The sequence below is a fragment of the Panulirus ornatus genome, chromosome 13 (assembly GCF_036320965.1).
Source record: "Panulirus ornatus isolate Po-2019 chromosome 13, ASM3632096v1, whole genome shotgun sequence".
In the NCBI taxonomy this organism is placed as follows: Eukaryota; Metazoa; Arthropoda; class Malacostraca; order Decapoda; family Palinuridae; genus Panulirus; species Panulirus ornatus.
Window position 1 is genome coordinate 12,618,692 of NC_092236.1, and position 26,464 is coordinate 12,645,155.

The window sequence follows — 26,464 nt, forward strand, 5'->3', positions numbered from 1 at the left end:
GAATGTTACGAACTCTTGTCCGGGAGAATTACCTGATATTTTCTGCTCTTGTGGTTATCTATACATTGTGTAAACTGAAAGAGGTGGCTTCAGAGTTTCAGTCTGTCAAGCGAATGTAATTTTCATGAGTCAGAGCTTGTTTCATGTCTTCAGTGTTAACCTGTAGAATCGGATGCTAATTGCTTTTTTTTTTTTTTCATTCAGTCGTTCGTAGTTTGAATATTTTCATTACACAGAGGTCGTTGGTACTCAAGGACCAATTTCTATGCGAGCGTTGGTTACTCCCTTTCCGAGGGGTTTGCAACCAAGGCTCGGCTGCTTCAAGTAGCAGGGGAGTATAGACTCCTTTGGAGTGAGTTCTCAGACGAGTCTGTACTTCCAATGATAGTCTCATCGAATTCCTGGTGTAACCTCGACCAGTTGGAATCTGGTATCATTTACCTGCATGATTAACTGATTACTGCATCCTTTTGATTATCAGAAAAAAGACCCTTCAATTCTTGTCTATTAAAGATGATGTAAGAATAAACACAGATTAGAACTTAGTTTATTCACACGAACATATATATATATATATATATATATATATATACACATATATTTGTACATAGTAAAAAGTGGGTACTGAAGAGACCCTCAATGTGTTACCTTGCCGACGTGAAGACGTTTAGATAACATATCCTTCCAGTAATAATGGCTCCAAACTGACGGGATACACATGATAATAGCGAGCCTAGCTTTTTCTTAACTCTATACCCTGGCTATTCATAGAGCCTCTCTGAGGCCAAGGACAATCAATTCAAGAGACAAAGGATACCAAGCGATTTTAGAAAGGGCTGTGTTGCCATGGGTACGTTATTTATCGAGCCGTCCATTACCACACGGGTGATGGTCGGTTGACCCTGACCAGAAAGAACAGTTAACTATAACCATAATTTACAGCAAGTATCCACCTAATCTGTTATGGCAACCGAAAAAAAAATCGTGAAAGACAATAACACGTCTTTATTTCATCAGAGCAGATACCTGTCCTAATCACAGTGGATATTTTGGGGGCACGTTAAACATTCTGGTGATCCTTGTCAATTGTACTTTCATGAAGTTAATGGCAGTGAGAAAAACTAATGTCTCATCAGCGAGTAACTCATTTTGCAACACTGGAGCCTCACCCATAAGCCCTCAGAACACTAGACAGAATTATGTTCATATTGCGTATTTCTGTGGCAATCCTCTCTCGTAAACTTCTTGTAACACTGTTACAATGGCATCTCTTCTGCTAAATAAATAAATGTCCGTAAACCTATTCACGTCATTTGGCGATAATCCATTATCCCAGTCTACACGGCATAATATTAACATTACTTCTACCATATGAAATAATTTTTTCGAAGGTTCAATAATGACATGGCGATACTTATTTCTCTACTGGTTGAATGTAACCTTGCGGGACGTTTGTGAGTATACGTCAGCCCTGCATGTGAATAGTGGATAGGATCTGAATCCAAATGATGTGGCGGTCTATCGCCGTTAAGCCCAGATACGGTGCACATCCACGTCAAATATTTAACGCAGGTGCCGAAACATTTGCATTAACCGTGACGGACTCCATCTCTCTAATCACTGTTATCAGAAGCCTTTCACAACCACTTCGTTCTGACCAATGATACATACCACTATCATGCACGTAACATCAGAAAATGTCCGCCGTTGGGAGTGTGGGATAAGTTCGCCAGTAAGATTCTCTGCATTCATATTTCACTGTTATTTTCACGGCATTATAATCCATGGTTTCAGGGAGTACACAGTAGATTCGAAGATTACATGTGATGAAAGCATGATTTCATTAAAAGTATCGAAGTCCTATTGTCCACCCACTCCGCCCGAAGCCTTGCCGACACGACTCTCCCTCGAGTTTACGCACATTACCATAATATTAATGTTAACTGTTGTCTACTTCATTTTACACCTTAATGTGCACATGTGATGAACCAACCATACGACAGACTAACAATCACCACCTCATATATATATCTTGGCACCAAAGGTAGCTTTTCTCGTATTAATTTGATTATATCAGTGAAAATCCAAGACACTTGATAGAACTCAAACATTCATATAGATGGACAGTTGCCCAAATTGAAAATATGGGTTTTAACAACTCTGATGTGATCCTGCCGTAGTAAATGGGCGAGTGGCTGTGGAGTAGACTACGCTGTGAGTTGAGCGGTTAGTAGATGGGGCTGGTGTGATCCCTTGCCGACATCAGAGTACCCCAGGAGGTGAGGTGACAATGGCGAGGTAACCTGAGTTATCCTGGTGGGGAAGTAATGGTCTTCTGGGTGCGTGTGGTCATTGCTCGCGACTGTACTGAACTGCCGCTTACCTTACCTGAAACAAGAGGAATAGTAGCTCTTGTAGAATGCTACAGTATATACTTGTACTACTCCTACATCATAATGTTATGAAAGGGAAGATATGGGCTTAAAACTACTCAAGATCTAGAAGTAACTTGAGGGTAATGCTCTCATCTACTGCTGTAACACAATAGTCATCTCAAGGAAACTGTACAATCCTAAGCCGAAATCTTCTACTAATAGGTCGGAGAAGAAATGAGAACTGCTGTACTTTCATAATTCTGCAATAGTGTAAGCAGTAACTACTATCATTTCTTGATTCTACAATACTCTATACTATTTACTGCTAAATGTTCTTGATTTTACAATGTGAGCTATAGTAGTAATTGCTATACTTTCGTGACTGTACTACGCTATATAGCAGTTACTTCTATACTTCCGTAATTCTATAGTGTTAGCAATAACTACTGTAATTTCACAATTCCATAGTGCTCTATAGTATTAACTACCATACATATGTAATCCTACAATAATGTATTGCAGTAACTGCTATACTTCAGTAATTTTACGATATTCTGTAACAGTAACTACTATACTTTAGTAATTCTTTTACAATGTAAGCAGTCACTACTATAATTTCTTAATTCTACAATAATCTATAGTACTGAAGTTTTACATTTTTAATTCTAAAATAATCTACAACGGTAACTGATATACTTTCCCAACTGTACAATATAGCTTTAATTGCCATACTTCCTGACTTCTACAATACTGCATATGGATGACTGAAACATAACCCTGCAATATCTAATTCATTTTGATTTCACTCCTGCCCAACAGCCAAGTCCAGGGTCTTCTCATACAATCTCTACAACTCAAATGCACATTGTAACGAAAAGGGCCTAACCCCATTAAATCTGTACCAACACGAGGGGATATCTACAAATCTGAGCACACAAACTTAATAGTCAACCATATATATATATATATATATATATATATATATATATATATATATATATATACATAATGAAACAAAGTAAAACTGCATGCACTATGAAAGAAAATAATGCTTTTTGCCCTAAGTTTACGCTACATTAACCCATTTTCTGTAAATTCTAAAACCCGTTTTCTTTGGGGCTTTAGGCAATACTGAAGAATTTGAAAACATGAGAATATGCATGTAACCAATACTTAAAATTCTGTCTGACAGGAACATTCGACCACTTAAGATATTGTTGTTTTCATATTCCATGAAATTAATAATACTTGTAGGAAAATAATTTGATTATATAAAGTGAATGTGGATATCAACCACAGATGGACATTAATTCCAACAGTAGAGGAAAAGAACTAAATGAACTGAAATTACAAAAAGAAAAAAAAATCGAAATGAGTGCTGCACTGTGAAGGACATGAATGATGAAAGTTAAATCAACTCTGACGATTGTGAGAGATTGAAATACCCTGATGATATAGGATGTAAGGTAATACGTAGAAGGGAAAGGGTAAGAAAATGATCAATGATTTATGGAATAAGGATTGATGAAAGAGAACGGAACAGAGCGAGGTCTGTCGTTTATGTAGATTAAACGGGAAACAGGAACCGTTATGTTTAGGCTCATAGATCAGATGGCAGACATCCGGAACTCTTGGATCATACAACCGTGGAGAGCAAGACATCTGTAAAGTGGGTGCTGGGAGGTGAAGGTGAGGGGATACTCCACCGGAGGGTCGTCACAGGAGCGAAGTCGGGAGCTGGGCAATGTGGAAATTCTGACCAGCAGCGAGAGGTTACGGTATGACGAAGTTCAAGAAATGTACCAGGTAGATAGCGCAAAGAAACCCATAATCTGGAGGAAAATAAAGAAGGAATGAGAGGGATAGGAAACTTCCAAGACACGACTGTATACTTAAGCAGAGAAGCCGTGTGGACATGAGAGAAGGGCCAAGTGAGGAAAATGATGGTCTGGTGCGGCAAGGTGAAAAGAACAGTCATACAATCAACAGGCATGTCAGGTGCTACTCCAAGCACAGCCGAAATATGAGTATTCGTAAAACAAGTGCAAAGCAGAAAAGGAGAACCTAACCAGGGTTGTAAAGAATGGAAAAGGTGGGTAGATGACGATCTAAGCAGAAAATTGAGCTCCATGATTTTAGAGAATTGATGTATTGAAAAAAAAAGGAGCAACAGGTCAAAAAGGGGTACCAAAGACACAGAAAATATGAGGACGGTAGACGGCTACCTGCAAAGGAAAACGTACGGTTAAGGTTTTATTGTTCGAAGAACAAGAAGACCTATGATATAGGTTAGCCCTATAAGGAGGATGATTGGGATGTAAAGGCAAATGTCTATGATACAATGAATGTGAACAGATGTGAAAGGCATTAGAATAAGTGTAATTAAGAGTGGATCAGGCAGCTGCCATGAGCTAACGAGAATCACAGCAATATACCCATCTGCTGCTTCTTGTTCAACCAGAATCGAGCCTTACTTACTTGGTGGAGGTGGCCACCTTGATCCTGGTCGGCTGGACGCTGTGCTTGGAGAACCTCCTGGGTTTTGCCGGCGATCTGCTTTCCGGCGAGGTCTGGGAGGAGTTCAGGCTGCTTATGTGGCGACTCTTGATGTTCCTGACCTTCGAGCCTACTACTTTCCTCGAAGTCTTGGCGCCTGGTAGCTTGTTAGAGGAAGACGAGTTCTTCTTGACGGGTGCTGGTCTCCGGGGAGCTCGAAGTTTGGCTCCTGCCTTGGAAGTGTCTTTTTTTGCCGGTCGCGATCTATTGTTACTGACAGAGAACCTTGGCTTCTTCTCCTCGTCGCCCTGTTGAGAGGAGCTGCGCTCGTTGTCGGCCATGATCCCGGAGTCGCTAGAGCGAGAGCTGCTAGCGGAGGAGTTGACGATGGAGCTCTCGGGGGTACTCGATCGGGGAATCTCCTCCGTCAGTTTAGACGCAAATCTCACTGCCTTCTTGCCTTTCTTACGTTTCAGTTCATCTGGTTCTATTGTATCCCCGATGTTTTCGGCTGGCTCATTGCCCATGATCTGGACTTTGGGTGGTGTTGGTGGTCTGTAGCCGAATTTGAAGGTGAACTTTTCTTCGTCGTTATCTTCAACGGGGCTTTTGGTCGGGCTCTTGAGGGCCGTCTGGCCCAAAGCCACACGCTGCGCCCCCATCACCACCATGTTCCCACCACCTAGGTCTTGAGCCTCGGGATCCTTTTCAAAGTCATAGTTATCATCTATGTGGTACTGACCGTCAAAATCTGTGAGATCCTCATACCCGAGCATCACGTCGCAAAGGTTATAAACGAACTTCGGGTCGTTATTCTGTCGACCGAACCCAAGCAGCGGTTTATTTTCCAGCATACCCAGGTAGGTTTCCTCAACTGTCCGAATATGAAGACCTTCAGAAGTTGAGAAGAGAATAGGCGTTTTAAAGTCAACCATATTTTTCCCGGAATTTTTTGATTTTTTCTTCGACTTCGTCGCCGTCTTATCCTTTTTACTGGAAGTTCCGGTGGACGGGAGGCGATTGATGTAGAGTGGTCGTGTGGGCTTGGGCGAGGCCACGTCTACGGAGTTGGGTCTACAGCACATAATGAGCGCCTCGCATTTTGCCCGCACGTCTCTTAAAACAGTAAACACTAGAATTGGCACAGTAACGTCGAAGATGAAGTGGAACCACACGGCCACCGTATCGAAGGCGGGGGTGCCCATTATCTCCGGAATAAGACCCTCCTCCATGGTAAAGTTCGACATATCAGGGGATATGCTGGAGGACATACTGGTGTTCGTTCTGTTTAGGGTCTGCAGCTGAGTTTCGTCTAGCATCGCTTGAGTCACCTTGAAGCTAGTCCTTACCGATGGCACGAAGCGGCTAAACTGATCATCGTTTGCGTCCTCGGAGGTGTCGTTGGCCCAGTGTTGGGTCATTATTGGACTGATGGTAGTGAGGACGGTGAAAGGCAACCAGCACACGACGTACGCTATCACCACAAAGTTCACCAGCAGCGAGGGATAGAACTCGTCCCTGTAGTATGGCGTCATCAGAATCTGATCAAAGTAACCCATCGTTTGGTTGCCTTTGAGTTTCTTCTGTTTCTTGCGTTTTCGGTGGAACGTGACGGAGATTATGCACACTAGCACAACCATCACGACCGTTGGCACACACACGATCAACACCAGATGGGGGATCAGGTAATAATCGTCTAAGGGGTCGGCGACCGAACAGGAGTACCTTCTCCTGTATGGCATGCTGCCGATGTAGCCACCGAGCAAGGGCAAGGCCAACACCACCGACACCACCCACGTCACACTTATCACTATGCCCAATTTGTACTTCTTGAGGTACGTGGTAAACTTCTTGGCCGCAGCTAGTCTGTCTATCGCCAGTAACAAGACAGCGTAGGCCATCTCGCTGTTCACAGCATTTATGGTAAAGCTGTTGAAGTAACTCACCGCGTAGCCAAACCTCCAAGGCGTGGTGGTGACGTACCCAATGGCGATGCTCAGGTTAAAGAAACAGTCAATTAAACAGGCGAGGGAGAGGTTTATGAGCAAGTGACAGTAGAGGTATTTCTTGAGGGTGTAGCTGGTGAATATCGTCACCACCACCATCAGGTTGAGGAGGAAAGCTCCCAGAAAGATGAGAGAGAGGAAGGCTGCGGCCACGATGGGGCTGGGATCTTCCGGACACTCAGGGTACACCGGCTTCAGTCGCGCCACCTTCGTCTCGTTCACAATCTCGATGAACCCTTCGAAACGGACGACCTGATTCTCACACATTTTTAGAGATGTAGAAGGGAACGAAGTTGGGGTGCAATGGTAATGTAATCTTTCACACTTTCTTTTAAATGTATAATAGCGACTTACAATTCAATCGTTTTAACACAGAGCCTTGACTATTTCTTTTTCTTTCAGAACTTCACAATGCATGTTCCCAACATCAACATGATGATGAGTACACAGCATAAACTATGCATCAATAGCAACACAGTTCGTAGTTATGAGTCCCATTCCTTTTATCTCTGCTTCAGTATCGATGAGTAGGTTTCGAATCCGCTGCCGCCAGTGTAAGCCTGCGTGGGTAGGGATGATGTGAGGGGCACGGGACGTCTGTTGCCGGGTTGGCCGGGACTCTCCGACACCCACCCTCTGCCTCCTGCCTCCCTCGGCGTCGTCTCATGGTGGGTCGCACGTACCTCGCCGACACTGTCGAACCTTTAAAACCACGAGAGAGATTTAGCGCCTCGTAACAACAGTGGTGTGAGAGATGCGGCAATAGTTACACCAGATATGTAATCCAACACAGGAGAGTGATTGAAGCATGTCAGCCACACAGCATCTACTGCATTTCCTGGGGGTTATAATACAACTAGGCTTAAAAGTTATTTCTTGGAGTGTTAGTAGAATTAAGCTTATAAGTTATTTCCTGAGGTAATAGTACTGTGAACTCCTTTGTAAAATATGACATGCCTTGCAACTGCATTCATCAATATACCTACAATATATTCATAAACTGTGCTGACGTAAGACCTGATGCTGTAGCCTTTGAGTAAAATAATCCGACACATTAAAATCTAAAAAATCACTTACATGATCATGAATATTTACCATTATCTGGGAACTGATGTCGAAAGAGTTTGATTGGGGTAAAGGTGTCCCGTGTGTGTGTCTTGGTGTCCACTGAGTATTGGAGGCACGACCTGTGTCTACCTACGAGCAAGCTCTGAACAAACGGGACTTACAGAAGAAATGTGAAAATGCTTCATCGGAATAGAAAATAATCTTCATTTCGTTCATTTCTGTTCCTTCAGTGATAAAATCCATGACAAAGACACACTGCATGGTTTCCCGGTTAGTTGATTATATGGGATTTGAAGCCTATCGATTACCAGGGTCATTAAGGCCGTCAAACGTTATAACCATTAAACGAGAAAAAAACAAATGGACGCCTTCTTTAGAAGTTAAGTCCAAATCCATACACACTCTCACTACGTATGTGGCACTCTCGTTATGGTGCAACAGGACATTCAACAGACAGACCGAACACCAGCGTATAACCTGAAGACAGCTACGTGCAGCCTTAGCGCGTCTCCTCCTGAGCTGCTCTGCGGATATTCAACTGCCCTGTAAACGCGACCGTGACACACACACACGCCCTGGCAAGTGTACAGGTGGCCGAGCCGAGCCCGACGTCGGCGCATAATACAACAGAAACGGCTTCTATATAATTCAGCGAGGCAAACCCTGGACCCTCAGGCTGCTGCTGCGTCAAGCCACTGTGGCGGCCGGCACCTGAGTGATTCATGGCCGTCTGGATGAGGTTGTGTGTATTTGAGTTTAAGCTGGTACGGTCACAGCGTGCGACCCCGGAGGGGCATTACATGGTCCTGATGGGAGGTTAGAATTCCCAGCAGCTGAATGCATCATCCGCGTAATGTATCTTAAACTTTAAAATCGACTTCAGACATGGCTGGTTCTGCGAAGTTGTAAATCATAATGCAAATACAAAGGCAGATGAAAATGAACCAATCAGAACAACGCACTTATGTGTCTCGAACCAGTTATTCAAATCTACTGACTCATATTTGCTGATGAAATAGATGTAGATTATTTCCTGGATATTCCAGCCTTTGGGGTAGCAGTCATGTCCTGGGGAATGCTGGGTTCCTGCTTTCTCACGAAGCTGAAAATCAGAGATCATCCTGGCCTCTGGAGTGGTTATGCCAAAACCAGCCTGACAGTTCTGTGTCATAAACTCACACAGAAGACATTTACCCCTTCGGATACTTGGCTCACTTCCCCACATACAATATATAACTGAAATCCCTCATCTCATCACTAATAGAACGACCACTGAAAACTTGAATCAGCAAGGACGATGCAATAAGTGAGCACCAAAGGAAATTTGACCCAACCAGTACTACATTTTACAGCCGAGAATACAACCACCACAACACCTCAAGTATAAAAAGTTGTTCCAAAGAGCACGATACCGCCACCACCTTGAGCACGATCACTGAGCCTTGGGTTATCGACTTAGCCATTGTAAGGTTTGCATGACTAACGTGTATATATATATATATATATATATATATATATATATATATATATATATATATATATATATATATATATATATTTATATATATTTATATATATATGCTAATGACTAGCTTGATGACCATTCATCATCGCAAAAACACTGTGCCAATGGCTATAGTCTGATCGCCATCCTGGATCGCAAAGCCATTAAACCCAACACAATAGGTGAAAGGGGCCAACTGGCAATGGACGTTCATTGTTATCGTCTTCGCCTGACACCTGTATCACTAACTTCGTTCATTCGGGGTGGAAACTATTGTCTACCTCTCTAATGGGTATTGATCTTGACCTGATATGAAATGGAAAAAGACTGGCATGGAATAAGTATAAAAGTAAACTTATTGCATGGGCGATTATATGGGTGATACTCAAGAGTTTGACAAAATATGTATAAACCAACCACTCCAAAATATTTTGAAGTTCATGACGCAGATTTGATTAATGATGGGTTAAGTAAGTAATTAAACACGGGAAATAAGCACAAAATAATATCGAAAATCATGGAGGGAGATGAATAAGTCAATGAATAACTATTATCCAGCTGACTTGGGATGAGAGTAAGGGGGCAACTAAGTTGTATGGAGGTCTGGCTCACTATGTGGGTCACAGCCTCGAACGCTTCTTACCAGAGTGCGGGAGTACATACACCGATCCAGTGACTCAGTACACAAACATGTCACGGTGGCGCCTTGACCTAATTACTCGACGAGTGATTGGTGTCACGTAAACATTATATACGGGACAGTACACAGGCATGCTCGTCATCTCTCTCTCTCTCTCTCGCTCGTTCGTGTTGGCATTACTATCATACGAGCATTAACAAATGTTAAAAAGACAACCCCTATCAAATAAAGTCTCTTCCTGGCGCTACCTCGCTAACGCAGGGAATGGCGATCAAGTATGGGAAGGGTGAATGTATTACTTGTGCGTCGTTGTAACATGAACGCAAACTGTCGTCTGGGAATCATTGGGTCTTCACTGGCGACCGTAGAGGGTGTAGGTGAAACCAAGACAGTCTTGTTCGTGGAGTTATGTCTGGGTACTACTCCCTCGCTGCATTCGGCCAACAGGAAACGTATGGACTTTGAAAACCGTTATCCAGATCTTTTGAAAACGAACTACCCTCTCGACTTACCTCATAAGTCAAACAATCGACGAACGGTTAAGATGGCTACCCTGCCACTCAGGAGACTGTATTTAATGAACCCTCGGCTCCTCCTTAGATACTCATGAACTACTGCAGTTATAAGGCGATCGCTGCAGACGTCTGTTCTTGGTAGCGTCTGTGGCTCTACCAAGCGTCCCGCAGCTCCCCCCCCCCCCTCCCCCAACACACACAAACGCGCGCGCACGCACACACACGAGATAGCGTTCGACAGCTAAATTTCAGGTGCTGACCACACTTTGTCTCTACATTTCAAAAAAAAACATCTGTCAGTCGTTCCAGTGAACATAAATTTTGTCATGCCATCTACTGTGGGGAAAATATCGTCCACACCCTGCTTGACTTACGGATGAAGTATGTAAGGCATCTTCTGTCCTCCTTGCCCTGTCTTCAGACTAACCTGTTCCTTCCCCCAGATAACCGTTCGTAACGTCACGTAGCTTGCTGGTTCCTGCAGTTATCCTCACCACAGTTTGGAGAGGGAGGTGTCGCACCTACAGGTCCGCTCGCCCTCGATTCCTGATATGCGTTATATCCCCCCTCCCCCACCTCCAGTGGACACGAGCCAGCGGACATATGTCGCACTGAAGAAATGAAAAAAAAAAAAACAACGCCGGTTCAGTCCTCCTGTGGCCGCCGAGGGTGCATTATTGGAGCTATACTGACGTCATCACGGCGACGCTCTCAAGTGTGTGGGAGCTCTGGTGTTAACCCCAAACCTACTCGGGTACTGTCTGTCACTAGTCGCTAGGAATATCATTAGCATGAGACTGATTTCACGCTACCGAGAGGTAGAAAGTAAGTCTTCGACAACTGCATTCTTATTTTCAGTTCTGGTTAAATAATATTTGCAAGGAGGAGGAGGTGGTATCCAAGCCCCGCCCTCCCCCATGGCTCGCGACACCAACCGTCCACTCACAACCACTCTCTCTATATTACGTCCACTCCAGCCACTGACCCAACACCCCACGCAAATATGAATTATTAACGATCAATATACATGGCATACCTCGTAGGTCTTGCAGCGTTACCAGACTCGGCAAAACGTGCGTGCACTCCTGAGGTGGTCTTACTGAGGGTAAGGGTCTCTAGCTGGTAACAGCTGTGGCAATCACGTTCGCGCCAGCAATTTCACGTCACCTAAACTTACGTCAGTCCTAACACACACTACGTGTCCAGTCTATCATGGGTACATAAGTATCTGGCTGTCCATAAACCACATCCACACTTGTTATACTTCATAAGCTGACTGTGCAGGTCATCGCCCGAGCAACTATTCGCTATCAGCCCTTTAATAAGCTCCTGAAATTACCATTTGTCCTTTCAAACTTAACCACTAAGCAGAATTTATATATATATATATATATATATATATATATATATATATATATATATATATATATATATATATATATATATGTATTTGGTCCTAGCTTCATCTCTTCGTTGTATATCAACTGACTTATATTTCTTGTGTCTCCCCTGATGATGTGATTATTACACGAAAGTGCACTTGGGAATTTATCGTGTTTCATTTTCCTCGTGGACTCTTAGGAATATATATATATATATATATATATATATATATATATATATATATATATATATATATATATATTTTTTTTTTTTTTTTTTTTTTATACTTTGTCGCTGTCTCCCGCGTTTGCGAGGTAGCGCAAGGAAACAGACGAAAGAAATGGCCCAATCCCCCCCCCCCATACACATGTACATACACACGTCCACACACGCAAATATACATACCTACACAGCTTTCCATGGTTTACCCCAGACGCTTCACATGCCTTGATTCAATCCACTGACAGCACGTCAACCCCTGTATACCACATGACTCCAATTCACTCTATTCCTTGCCCTCCTTTCACCCTCCTGCATGTTCAGGCCCCGATCACCCAAAATCTTTTTCACTCCATCTTTCCACCTCCAATTTGGTCTCCCTCTTCTCCTCGTTCCCTCCACCTCCGACACATATATCCTCTTGGTCAATCTCTCCTCACTCATTCTCTCCATGTGCCCAAACCATTTCAAAACACCCTCTTCTGCTCTCTCAACCACGCTCTTTTTATTTCCACACATCTCTCTTACCCTTACGTTACTTACTCGATCAAACCACCTCACACCACACATTGTCCTCAAACATCTCATTTCCAGCACATCCATCCTCCTGCGCACATCTCTATCCATAGCCCACGCCTCGCAACCATACAACATTGTTGGAACCACTATTCCCTCAAACATACCCATTTTCGCTTTCCGAGATAATGTTCTCGACTTCCACACATTTTTCAAGGCTCCCAAAATTTTCGTTATATATATATAACGAGACTTTACCTACGTATATCTTGACGTGTCCGTTACTCGTACCCTTTTTTTAAGAGGTACTACATCTGCTATGATATACCTAAACGAGAAGCACTAATTATTACAGAACTCAGTGAAACGTTTTACGGACTCAACACTCCCTACTGACGCAAATGAAGCGGTTCAACATATTTATGCGAGGCCATGCACTATGCTGTTAGGTTGGTTTACCAGTACGTTGGAAGGTGATCATCGAATGCTCAGAGAAACTTCATTAATGAATGATGAAACTGACTCGAGTAAGTAGTAACTTGGTTCTAGAACAACCAGGGTAGTATATGAAGCCTACGTAGCTTCTGGGACAGGTAGGAGGGTTAAACCTTTTGCAAAAAAAAACAAAGAAAATCCATATTCCGTCCACACTAGTGTACGTCGAAACCCGTTTGAAAGTCCAATTGAATATACAAACAAGAAAAGAGAAAATGTTTCCCATCTATAAAAATACGTCAACAAATATGTATATGTACACATGAAACGACACAATCTTAAAAGGTATAACGTAACGGCGTACTCTTAAAAGGTATGACGTAAAAGCGTAATCTTCAAAGGTATAACGTAATGGCGGGTCTTGCACCACTGACCCAATCCCTTGTGACTCCTTGCACAACGCAACCAAGGAACCTGAAGGCCTCAGCTGAGCCGCTGATTCCCATCACAACCTCTTCGCCCTGGACGCCAATAGCCGGGGACTGCAGCACCATGAGTAAAGGTAATGTTCCTCCAAAAGATTGGGATTAATGCCTTGTGAATCATTCACGACGCAATATCGAGCGCCAACGGCCATGAAGTCTGACAATCGATGGAACCAAACTTTGTCCTGTCGCCTGGAGTGAGTGAGAGCACTGGAGGGACGCGGGAGAGACAGAGAAGCCTCATTATGAGGGGGGGAAAGAAATAACATCCTGGTGCATTTAACTAGGAAACGACTTGCATAAGAACAGTTCTGATAGGCTTCTGGTATTTTGTATACGTTTAAAGAGAAAGTGGCGGGCACTGGGTGTGAATACCGCTACTCACCTCCACCCACGTCGCCAGTAGCAACCGCTAACAATGTTCCGTACTGAGCCAAGGATGAGGTTTCAAGACGTTATGTATGTAGGTGAGAGCGTATATCGTCTCAGAATTATCTTGAACACCTTCAGGTAGGTAATCGAGATGTTTTGCGATCTGAGCTTATCATAACTTGAGGCTGACGGCCTTAAGGATCCTGAATGTTGTTAGACCGAGAGTCCAACTAATCAACTTTTTGAAGTTGTTACAAAGTTATGGCCTTAGCCTTTGAAGTTATTACAAAGGTAGGCCTTAACCTTTGAAGTTATTACCAAGTTATGGCCTTAACCTTTGAAGTTATTACAAAGTTATGGCCTTAACCTCTGAAGTTATTACAAAGTTATGGCCTTAACCTTTGAAGTTATGACAAAGTTATGGCCTTAACCTTTGAAGTTATTACAAAGTTATGGCCTTAACCTTTGAAGTTATTACAAAGTTATGGCCTTAACCTTTGAAGTTATTACAAAGTTATGGCCTTAACCTTTGAAGTTATTACAAAGTTATGGCCTTAGCATCATCTTGAACACCTGGCGGTGGCACCACGGTTTTTCGATTGGTGATCATGACTTGATAGCCATAATGACCCCGCCAATCAATAGGCCTTAAGCCGAAATAACCAACCAATCATCTGCTGAAGATCTCGACAATCCATTAACCTAAAAGTGTCGTTCTTTTCAAACCTTAACATGCATGGTTATTCAAATATCTTTTTATGTCCGTCTTTACAATAAAACGACGCTAATCTCGTTCATCTGGCATGTTCGTTACTGTACCTGGTGATTTTACTGGACAAAAAATGACCACTGCAATTCCACAATAAGATAATTTCAAAGTTCATGTTGACTGAAGAAGGTATTCCGTAATCAACAATTTTAAAATATGTCTGACCACTTATGCGGATACCAGTTTTCTTTCTTATCCTGCCATTAGTTGCATTCTGATCTTATTCATGCTATCGTCAGAAAAAAAGAAATATATATAGAATATAAAGCTGCCACATAATCCCGGGTTAAGACCAGAATAACTGCACACACAGCAAAGTTTTGACCACAATTTCAAAAGGAGAAACTCGACGAATTGTTCTCTTTCATAATAATGACTATATGTAGATTCATTCACCATACCTATGAAACTATTCAGTAGCATCGCTCTATATCACCATCATATAAATATCAGTAAATGACAGCACGGTATGGCCCGCAGTTTACAGCTTTATGCAATAATTCTCTACTTACTAACATTTATCAAAACAGAACCTGCTTAAGGCAATCTTTATTCTCTTGTTCTCCATGCTGATTTTGGTCCGCCAAACACTTGAATTTTTTAGTATGACATAACATTAAGATGGTTCTTTGAAGCTAAAAGAATCATTTATCACTGTTTAATCCCACAGTATTGTTATAAAGGTAGGTCGAGTTCCCAGCCATGAAAATGGACAAATAGGGAAAAATCTGAAGCTACATTTACATGGTCAAACCCAGAGTAGCCAAAATTTATCTAAGGAGCTGGTGGTCAGTATGTGCAACCTAATTTGTTATATACTTCCATATTTTACGATCGTACGAAAAGCAACCACCTTGATATAAATCTGGTGACAGTAAGGGCAAGGTAAGATTGAAGACGAAACGACAACCACAACGATGATGGATTTAGTGGATCTCAACTGCTAACTAGTTACCAAGCCAGAAATAGAATATACATTAAATATAATTAAAAAAAAATGGTTTTCAACAAACTGTCTCGAAAGTAAGTTGTTGGATTCTACGTTTATCAACAGCCAGGCGTCATTCAGCGAGCGAGTACCGAAATGTTAAATCATATAAGGTTCAAAGATTCTATTCCTTATTATGAAAAGGAAGAAACATTTCTCACATGTAAACATTTTCACTGGGAGAGTCCGTTCCATTTCGCGGCAGTAATTCCTAGTTGTGTTTGGACTTACCTTGGAAATATCTACAATTATTATTATTACCCCACAAAACGAAATTTTGGAGTGCGCCATGGTAATAGGCTTTTCCGTCAATCCGTCCATCCACAATTTTGTCCGCACGGCAATTTTTTTTTTTCTTAGCTAGCTGAGACGGCACGGGCAACTATATATATATATATATATATATATATATATATATATATATATATATATATATATATATATATATATATATTTATATTTATATATATTACCAAGCCTGAGCCAGGTTCCTATTTCATCGACTAACCCCTAAGGGTGGAGGAACAGCTTACTTGACAGTGGACCGCTTGCCGCAACCAGGATTGGAACCTATGCGCTCGACCCTGGGCGACCAGTGAATGCGTCATGGTCAGGAACGCTAACCGATAAACCCATAGTCCAAATTCATACGCCTGAAGATACTCTTAGGGAAATCAAAATGTCAAAGGTCAAGATCATTGCTGCACTATGGTGATGCAGAAGGTCGTTTCTTTACGGCAGAATCAATATTTATGGACCCGAGAAAACGAAGTTTTGTGGCTGCCGTATGTAGGATCCAACTTATGTCTGTCCGCCAATTCTGCAGGGTAACTACAAGACCCATTGTCCAGTTATATTAAGGCTGATAGAATTCTTTGGAGTAACACAAAGCAGTATTGATTTTAGGGTCAAAAGATCAAAATCCCTGCTGCACCCTTGAGTTGATTTCGGGGATGATTTCGTCTCTGCACAATAGTTCAAGATCAATAGAAAGTGGATTTCATCAACACAGCATGAGACCCGCTCAGGACCAGAAAAATTCTTATGGTTTTGTGATCAAAAGATCAAATTCACCATCACACTAAACGATTTCGTTTCCTCACAATAACTTCAGTTGTAAGAGTTGGTTATGATTAAGACTTGGCAAGTGTGTTTCTCTAGAGATAAAAAGGGTCCACTTTGATTCTGAGGTCAAAAGATCAGAGATAAAGGTCACTGCTGCACTTGTAAAATCTGTCTCCTCACAATAACCTCACTTCTATGGGATGAACTGCATTGGGACTTTGTAAGTTGTTGTAAGGAAAGCCCTTACTTATATCAAAAGTTCAAAAAAAAAAAAATAAAAATGGCATCTTTTTCACTAGATAACTCAGGTTCTATTGGATGTATTTCATTTAGATTTTGAACGTCAAGGCTACCAAATGTCAAAAGAAAAAAAAAAATCTACTAGTACACTATCTCATTTACACATGAAAGAATCGATTTTCTATGTTTTCGGGAATCGTGTTTTCGTGATGCCATTATAAACAGGGTCCCTTAATGATTACCATACATCACTGAAAATTTTAGTTATCACTGTTTATATCATCACTAAAAGATAGAAAGTATACTAATAGATGTGAAGCTGAAATCCTACTTGTCACATCCGGAGAATGCATTGTCTCAACTCAGGAAAATTCGATGAATTACATTGTTCTATCCTAGCTCTTCATGTTCTTTGGGCAATTCTTATAATTTTCCGCATCATCTAAACTCGGAAATAATTCAATTATTTCATTATACGAAAAATTCACGAACAGCTGATAACGGGCAAATGATATGTGATGCCAATGCGCTTACGCGTACATACCCGGACTCTTATCAGAAGTTATCGCATGACGTCGAAAATGAAAACGATGATATCCATCTACTGCAACAATAAAAGCTATTCCCGACTTTAACTAATGTACAGATAAGAATACTACTGAACGCAAATGTAAATCTTTGGCGAGTCGAATGCAATTCTCCCTCGATCGGTTGCCAAACATTCTGCACAGTAGTAGCGTCTGAATACACTTGTTTGTGGACTGGCAGCCAGTGTTCCATTCTCGCTATATCAAGTATGTATGAACTAAGTACTGACAGGAGGCCCATTGTTCTCCACACATAATTTTAGTTTTTTTTACCATCATTTTTCATTCAGTGCGATTTTCATGCTCTCTGTCTCTCCCTTCAACGTTTGGATTCTTTCTTCGTTCCTTTCTCCTGCTCATATTGCGTAGGAAACCTCGGAATTTCACCAAAAGCCACAAATTATCTTCCATCTAAGTACTATCAAATTATCAATGATGATCAGTGTGCAAACGGTGTAGTGGAGTGGGAAACGTGATAAAACTATCCCCATTGCCTTACGCTGCTGAATCAACACATCACATCAACAGTTCACAAACTTTGTAAATATTCCGAAATCTACGTATATTTCCACTTAGCACTTGAAATACGGAGTATGGCTTACGTCTGGTTACGGTGTGGACCGCTGTGTATCGGCCATGATGAAGGTTAGAGATAATATTTCAACTTCGGGGGCCTGTTGTCTACTGCCACGCTACCTGACTACCAGGAATGTTGTCATGTGGAAGAGCTGCCAAGCGTCGCAAGAACTTATTGCCCAACCTTGCCTTTATTAAACCAATTCGATTGAGTCAGTTTATTCATCCAATAACTACATCATCAAATTAACTGATATGGCATACCGTGCTATAGCATAACAGAAATGTCCATTTAAATTTTCTCATTTTTCCAAAAGCCTCGCATTAAATTCTAGTTTTATGACGGTCATGATTTAATGTCACAGGATGTGACATTATATATATATATATATATATATATATATATATATATATATATATATATATATATATATATATATATACATATATATATATATATATATATATATATATATATATATTCAAGGTACTGAAATATGGCGACATTGGCCTGAGAAGGTGCAAGCCTAGCTCATGAGTGTTGTGCACGGTAACCAGGGAGACACGCCTGATCAATATGGAGCCCCACCTCCCATGGCATGGGTAGTTTCACCCTCGGTAACCCTTAGGCAGGAGGGTGCTGGCTGGAGATTGCACAACGTATCAAGATGCTCTTTCGAGACGGGGTTGGGGGAAGTCATATGCGAGTTGTTGCTTTTAAGCAACGTGGTGTTTACGGGTATTGGTGATAATTTGACCTGTGATGTTATCTCCAAAATTATTTCATCGAGCTGAGTCTCTCTACATATTCGTGTATGTGTGTGTGTGTGTGTGTGTTATGATGGCAACGCTATACATGGCCTAAACGTTTAATCTGTTGCAACAAGGAACGAGGAAGGCCTTGCGCAACACACGTCACATTGTGTATGTTATCTGTTTGCGCAGACTGCATTTTCTCTTGAAAACATTTGTTGTTTATTCAACCAATTAGATAGATCTTCCTGACTTTATTTTTTTACAAATCACTGATAAGTTAAATATGTGTCTATTTTCAGACTTTCCAAGGTCGAGTTTTGAGTTAAAGAACTGGGAAAGAATGAAAACAGAAGGGGGCAGGAAGGGAAATCGAGTTTGTAATTTGTATTGTGCGGGAAGGCACTTCTGCACTCATGGGCCCATCTTTTAAGCTTTCTCATACAATTTTTCAAACCTATCTTCTCCCAACATTCACAATTTAACCAGTTTTTTCTTTTTTATTCATCCAATACTAATATGTAAAAAAGTACTTTTTTTCTAAATTCTCCTCAAAATCCTATTATGATTGTGTTTCTTCTGTCACCAGAATAGTAAAAGAAAAAATAGTTATTATGAAGTATTCCCTTACGCTACTCTCTCCAATGGTAGAAAATTTATGGCCTCTAACCTCTCAATGTTACCTTTTCTTTTTCATTATTTCTAATACCATCTTTGCTGCCCTTGTATGCACCTACTCTGTTAACTCTTCGTGCTTCTCAGTGAAGTTAACAAGCTTGATATGCATATTCTAGCTTTGGCCTAGTACAAGGTGTGAACACTTGGTGATTGTTTCATTATCCAAACACATGAAAGTGATTTAATCACTTGCCATCAGACAGTATGTCTACCATATTCCTAAGGTGGGGGGAGCTCAGGCGACAGGTTAGGTATACCGTCGACTTCCAAGTCGCATGTATGCAAGCGTACATTTATGTTCGTCTCAGATTTACAACTGGATGTTCGTGCATGAAACACACATATGCCCCATAGGATGAGAACCTAGAATCTTGTGAGTGAAGTTACTATATGATCACATACATGTGCAGGTTCCTGCGGCTGTATACGTGCGTATGTGGATGCATTTTGTGAGCGTGCGCATTCGATACTGACATTAGAACTCTGCTTAGAATAAAGGTCAGACTAAAGCCAAATTCAGAGCAAACAGACCCATCGTATCAAATAAGGAGGAATCTAAGCAAACCCCTCATTGCAAAACCAGCCCCACATTCTTGCATTCCCGAGAGATTTTGTTCGTGCCTCAATTAAGCTATTGCTTGGCATATTTCTTTGCTGTCTGCGATTATCTACATAGAATCGTTAAGAATGTATTTCAAATATACGTTGGAAAGCCTCTATCCTAACGGAAAAATGTGGCGGAAGCTTTTGCCTGAACTAAACTAGGCTAAAAATATTTCGCCCTTCAATGATCTTTCCTAATATTTTTGACAAAGCAAAAAAAAAAAAAAAGAATCCTATTTCCTAGAATTATCTTCATACTTAGCATTCCCCGAACTGCGATAGTATCTGGGAGAGATATCTCTACTGCATCATACTTTCTTTAGGTATGAAAATTATAGTGGTGCGTCAAACTTTTGTCCGTTTCTGAACACTAAACTTTCATATACACATATGATGGCCGGATGATATTCACATCCCTGTGCTGATATTGTCTACGATCTCTAATGTAAGGGTACTCATCAACATATTATCAAGCTTCATTATTTAGCTTTAGGTCCGCTGCATTCTTAATTCGTTTGTCACACCGAAGACAGAGAGATTGCCGTGTCCAATGGCACCGAAAACAGTCTGCAATGCGTAATTACTTTCCCAACATTTTCCTGTCCAAAGCACTCGTCTGAATCGAGCAGTGAATCCGTACTGACACGATAAGAAATTCTAAATCAAAGACTGAATGTCCAGCAGAATATACATGGAACAAAACGACATTTATCTAAGTCATAAAAAATCATCAGTTCATATAGTAACGTTGAATTAATGAACACTATGTCCATGACCATCAAATTCACGAGTGAGAAGCCACAGGCGCGTCTTGCATGACCAGGGCAAGGTCAGGAAGATTGTGGCTCTGCAGGCGTCGTCACGCCAGCCATGTAGGTCAAGGCTAAGGATGATGGTCCTCAGGAGAATTATGGGACCTAGCAAGGGTGGACTATACAGACGGTTAGAAATAGATGGTATATGAAAAACTTACTCTGCAACATTCTTCGATAGAGTACTAAATGCTGTGCCATTACAGCATTACCTACAAACCATAAACAAAAGCATTTTCGTACAAATGTTCCGTTGTACATCCGTCCACTGAACAAGTAGCTCGTGTGAGAGAATTTAGTCTTTTTACGTAATAGTCTCCCTAAATTTACTAAGTAGGCCAATTGAAAAGAATGGTTGTTGTATTGCCAAGAAGAAATTGGCATTATGTTGGATGTTCATTTCCAAAGGACAAAAGGTCTTTTGTTTGTATTTTGTTTGGGGTGGTTAGTGTCAGCTTTTTCTTCTCTACTTTGTACTTTATTTCTGACTGCAAGTAATTATAAAACTTTCTACTAGTGTCATAACTTCAGATCAAAATATCAGAGATTACCTGGACCAATTTGTACCATATTTGCCAAGCATCTTCATAGAATATATTTTTTGAGCTGGATTTTTTTTTTTTTTTGACAATGTGCATGACATATATTTAACTACATATTGTATACCTTTTTCATTTCTAAAATTACATACATTTAATAATTCTTGCAAAACATGCACAAAGAAAAAGTTTTGTATTTTTGGAATCGTCATACCACTCGTGGTAATCATTCTTCGTTATTACCGGATAACCAATATAATCAACAACATTTGGACCACACTGAATATTTAGACCACGTTTTGCATTAGTCTGATTTTTCTAACACATACGCTGATCATCCCCTGATACTAACACGTCTAAGACTAGGCTTCCCCTTGTTTCCTCACTGATTCTCCTATCTCATATACTTAGTCACCTAAAGACAAAAAATGAAAATTATTTGAGAGAATTATGAGAAAAAAGACGATATGAACGCAAAAGTAATTCATGTCTAGGTGATGAATAGGCGTGGTTGATCCTTCCCTATCCTGAATTACGTCTTTGTTAATAGAAATTAGAACTCAGACGAATACTAAATTTTTTGGACTAAAGAGCTTTTAAGAGGCGTTCTATAAAACTGTCCTGTAAATAACAAGTTCTGCTGTCCCTGTAATTCTCTCTTTACCTCCCTCTCATTCGCCAAGCTCAAAGGAAACTCAGCACTAGGGCTGGACAAAACTTCGATTTTTTTTCTAAAAAAGAGGAAGAAGTCAATAGCAAAGCCAAAGATGTCACTGTTCACAGAGAAGTACACACATTGGCATGTGTCACCAACTTAAAAAAACGAGGATTTATCATCTGAAATAGTCTAGACCTATAGGTTTGATTTCTCTTGTGAAATAAGTGTTAGAGTCATTAAAATATTTACTAAAGCACATTATATACTTTTATACTAAATCACATAAAAGCCGGGGAAAAGTACAAAAACACGTTAATACTGTACACTACAAAAACATATACGAAACTAATGCAGGACTGAGGGTGGATAACTTGACAAGCTGAACTATAAAATCTTACTAGAAAGATTACCGAAATGTAACATGAATATGTAAACTAAAGAGACAGATAGTCTTATTTTTCATATAACAAACTCTGAGTAGCGGCAAAAAGAACTGTCTGTTGTAACAGAGATAAGAAACAGTATCAGCTTCAACACTGTTGACAGAAATGATATCCTACAAAGATATAACAGAAAGTTTAAGATGTGTTTTGCTCATGACGCCAGTGGTCGGAAATGGATAAGTTCAGAAGACAAAGAGAAATACATGATTTAATCACGTAAATTGGCAGAAAACTTGAAAACATCTCATCACAATAATCAGACTCAGGGAAAGCAAGCCAATCGTAAGGTGTGAAATATATACCTTATAAGACAGAGCCTGATTTGAGCTATTTACTACTTCACCGACAGGATTTATCAGCTAAAATGAAAATTCCTGCATGAATTCTACAGCATTAATTCGTGATGAAGATGTATTTGTTGCTGGTGTTTACCTATAGATGATCAAGACATAGACCTTTGTGAGGAAAATCTTGACCATTTCCTCCCTGGAGACAGACAGCTGACCTGCTCTAGGTGAACATTATGACATTATATTTGCTCTGTGAATGTGTATTCAAGTATTCAATTGGAGATGAATGAAGCATTAACTAGCAAACAAGGATCTTTATAGCTGCGTGTTTGAAAAGGAATATTTTAGTAGATGGAATGCTTAAAACTGTCTGAAGAGAGCGTGAAAACCATATTTCTTCACAAAAAAAATATTTTTGTAATACTGTGCTTTAGGTACTTTTTTACGGTAATAAAACTTATCTTATTTTCTCATTAACAAAACCTATTAAGTCTCCCAAGTATCACTATTTCATGTCGTTCATCAAAATCTAATGATCCAAATCTTGATCTCCAATTGTTATCATCTGAAGTGTATATTTGCACTGCAAAACAAAATTGCTGTTTGTAATACAAGGCTAAAAACTGCCGAACTAAACTGGACTTCTACTAAGTACAAATAAAGAATTTGTCAGTAAATGCAACACTATAATGTTGACCATGTTTGGCTTAGGTATTTTCTTTATGGAACTGGACGAAATGGGTATCAGTAAAGTCATTTTTTATTGTATGAACCTGCGCAACGTAATTTGCATAATAACTGAGATAGTGGGGAGGGCTATGAAAATCGGGGAAAAGCTAGTTCATAACCACTGTAAAACTTGGTAAAACATTCCCTAGTGAATAAGAATGAGGAAATATACAAACATGAAAGCGGTTGGAGAACTGCAAGGGAATGGCCACTTGTGGGAGGGCTAGGCAAGTTGCAAAAGGTCGTGTTTATTTACGCTTTTTTGCAAAGTGGCGTGACGCTCAAACATGGTTGTCTAATAAGATGAACACATACTAATCAACATTTTGCATAGCATAACGGTAGGATTTGTAATCCAAAGCAATGGTGCCCAAGAACAAGTTCCATGGGAAAGTTACGAAAAAAAAATCTTGCCTTAAAACAATGCATTAACAGTATAAAAAGTTGATATTAATTGCACGATGATATTGTTCATATTGCAAAAACTTATCTGATGATACTGGATGAATTTCGTTCATCCAAGGACTTATGGTGTCTAGGTGGACAGACTGTCCTCCCTCGTGACAGAAAATCTTTATGAAAATCTTATCTGGCATCGTTTGGTTAACCCTCTCGGTGTGGAAAACAAAGAAAACGGCTTTTCGTTGCACGGGTAACATATCAATTTAGCATAGCTATAATTTTTCTCAGCTTAGTGTTTCAGGAGAAACTTCTAAACCCTGACCTTGACTAATCAATTGAGTTGCGTATTCATAGCCCAAAATGATTTAACGTTTATATGAATGGCTAAATTGTAAACAATGATATTTTTGACGCAAAAGAAAACGCTAGTGTCTGACATAATGGCAAATAGAAGCAATATTCGCACATTTAACAAACTTATAAGAAAAGTTAGGCTATTTCCGATCTCCCGGCCAAAGTTAGAAGATATGGTATTTGCATTGGACTGCAGCATGCTACCATTTTGTGGGAGTAAAGTGAACTATACTCATATATTGGCGCAATAAACCCAAAATCGTTTTCGGGTGCGTATATAATCCTATGCGACTGTTTACGAAAAAAGAGATCTAGTTTGTTATAGAAAAATCATAATGAAGGAAACTGAAACACTATCACTAAAATAAAGTATCTAATTTTTTTTATTCATTATATGATTCTAGCGCGTTAGTTTCTTTGTAAATATGCAATGCCTATGCCTTACTGAGTAATAGACCGTGTCCTGTTATCTCGATTTATTGATTGTTCTGTGACAAGGGTATAGCCAGCCTTTAAAAAAAAAGAAAAAAAAAAGCGCTGCTTGACTGTATTTTTTAATATGGATATATACATGTCCTTATGCTGATCTTTAGTTGTGGTATTTTGTGTTCGTAAATGGGGGTCTGTTGATCTATCATTTCACCTCAACAAAAACTTAATATCTCTACAGTCGGCGTAGCTCTTTAAAAGACCTTATGATATTTACGATCTTACAATTTGTTGGTCCTCTAGCCTACGACTCGCTATATCTCGTGGTCTTTAACACTGCCTAGTTTATACTAGCTTATGATATAACTTGGGACTGTAGGACCAACGGGGTAATGCGACGAGGGCTACACATGGTAAGAACAAGGCCATTCTCACTATTTCACGTCGAGAAAACTGACTTCTTGAGATTATCTAGATTAAATTCACATGATCTACAATGCACTCTAATGTATGCTCGACGGTTTGCCACCAAAACTATATAGAACAGGTTATGAAGGAAGTTATCAGAATTGCCTTCTTTTATACGAAAAAGACGGCTAAAGATATTTTGAACTTATGTGAGGTTAAAGATATTTTGAACTTAGGTGAGACCATGATTAATATTTACTACGCATTACCATTTTGTTCTCCTCGTCTAAGAATTGACAGATGTTCATCGATAGACAGCAGACACTGTACCTGAAGATAAAGCAAAACAACACACTTGCTCACACTGAAAGACAGAATCACAAGGGGCGATGCACCGTAACCTGAAGTTCCTCGCTGATATCGAAATCTTTAGCTATTAGGCAATCGTAGAAAACAGAAAATCCGAAGGAAATTTGTAACTAGACACAACAAGGAAACTTAACGGAACGGGTCAAGTACAATTTGTGAACTGCTTTGGTAATGAGACAGCAACAGACAGATGAAACCATTTGTTGTGGCTAATGGAAGTGATCGTCGAGTTCTTTTAACTTACATAAATGCAAAGTTAGAAAATGGGACTCAAATAAGGTTAAAACTTCCTCTTCGCACGTATGCATCAGCTTCAACACGCACACACATACACGTGCTTGGCAGCGTGATCACTCTCACCTTCCTCCGCGACCCTGGTGGACCACAGCCAAGGTAGTACCACACACACACACACCGCTGACGTCATGGATCTCGCTGACGTCATTGGTGATCTCACCACCAGCGTCAGCTCTTCTAAGCATGCTTTTTTTTCTGTTTGTATGTATGTGCGAGACATATTTGCTGGCAACATGGTAAAAAGTAATGTATACGTGATGCCAGTAGATATCTACTACCACCTCATGTTTGAAGTGTTCGACATAAAGCTTTAGTAAAAGCATTATTTATTTGTGGTACCCCACAATGAGGATCCATGCTGTAAACATTCCATCTGACGTAGCGGTGACCTCATCAGTGACATCATAGCTAAACCGGGAGAGGTGGGCATGACCTCATGATAGCAAGCTGGGCTGTTAATC

General features: G+C 40.4%; 1 protein-coding gene across 2 annotated transcripts; it reads right to left on the bottom strand.

Annotated features, from left to right (window-relative positions):
• Positions 1-551: 551 nt before the first annotated feature.
• LOC139752763 (uncharacterized) lies at positions 552-18,371 on the bottom strand. 2 transcript variants are annotated; one of them, XM_071668661.1, is made up of 3 exons: positions 18,266-18,371; positions 4,854-7,579; positions 552-2,388 (listed from the first exon to the last, which is right to left on the bottom strand). In XM_071668661.1, the coding sequence occupies exons 2-3, from the start codon at positions 7,142-7,144 to the stop codon at positions 2,385-2,387; spliced, it is 2,295 nt and encodes a 764-aa protein (XP_071524762.1). In that variant the 5' UTR covers positions 7,145-7,579; positions 18,266-18,371; the 3' UTR covers positions 552-2,384. The 2 variants fall into 2 exon arrangements, with proteins under 2 accessions (XP_071524762.1, XP_071524763.1); XM_071668662.1 differs by lacking the exon at positions 18,266-18,371 and adding an exon at positions 10,602-10,736.
• Positions 18,372-26,464: the final 8,093 nt, after the last annotated feature.

Coding starts and splice junctions, on each gene's coding strand:
- LOC139752763 (XM_071668661.1), bottom strand. CDS start 7,144: ATGTGTGAGAATCAGGTCGTCCGTTTCGAAGGGTTCATCGAGATTGTG.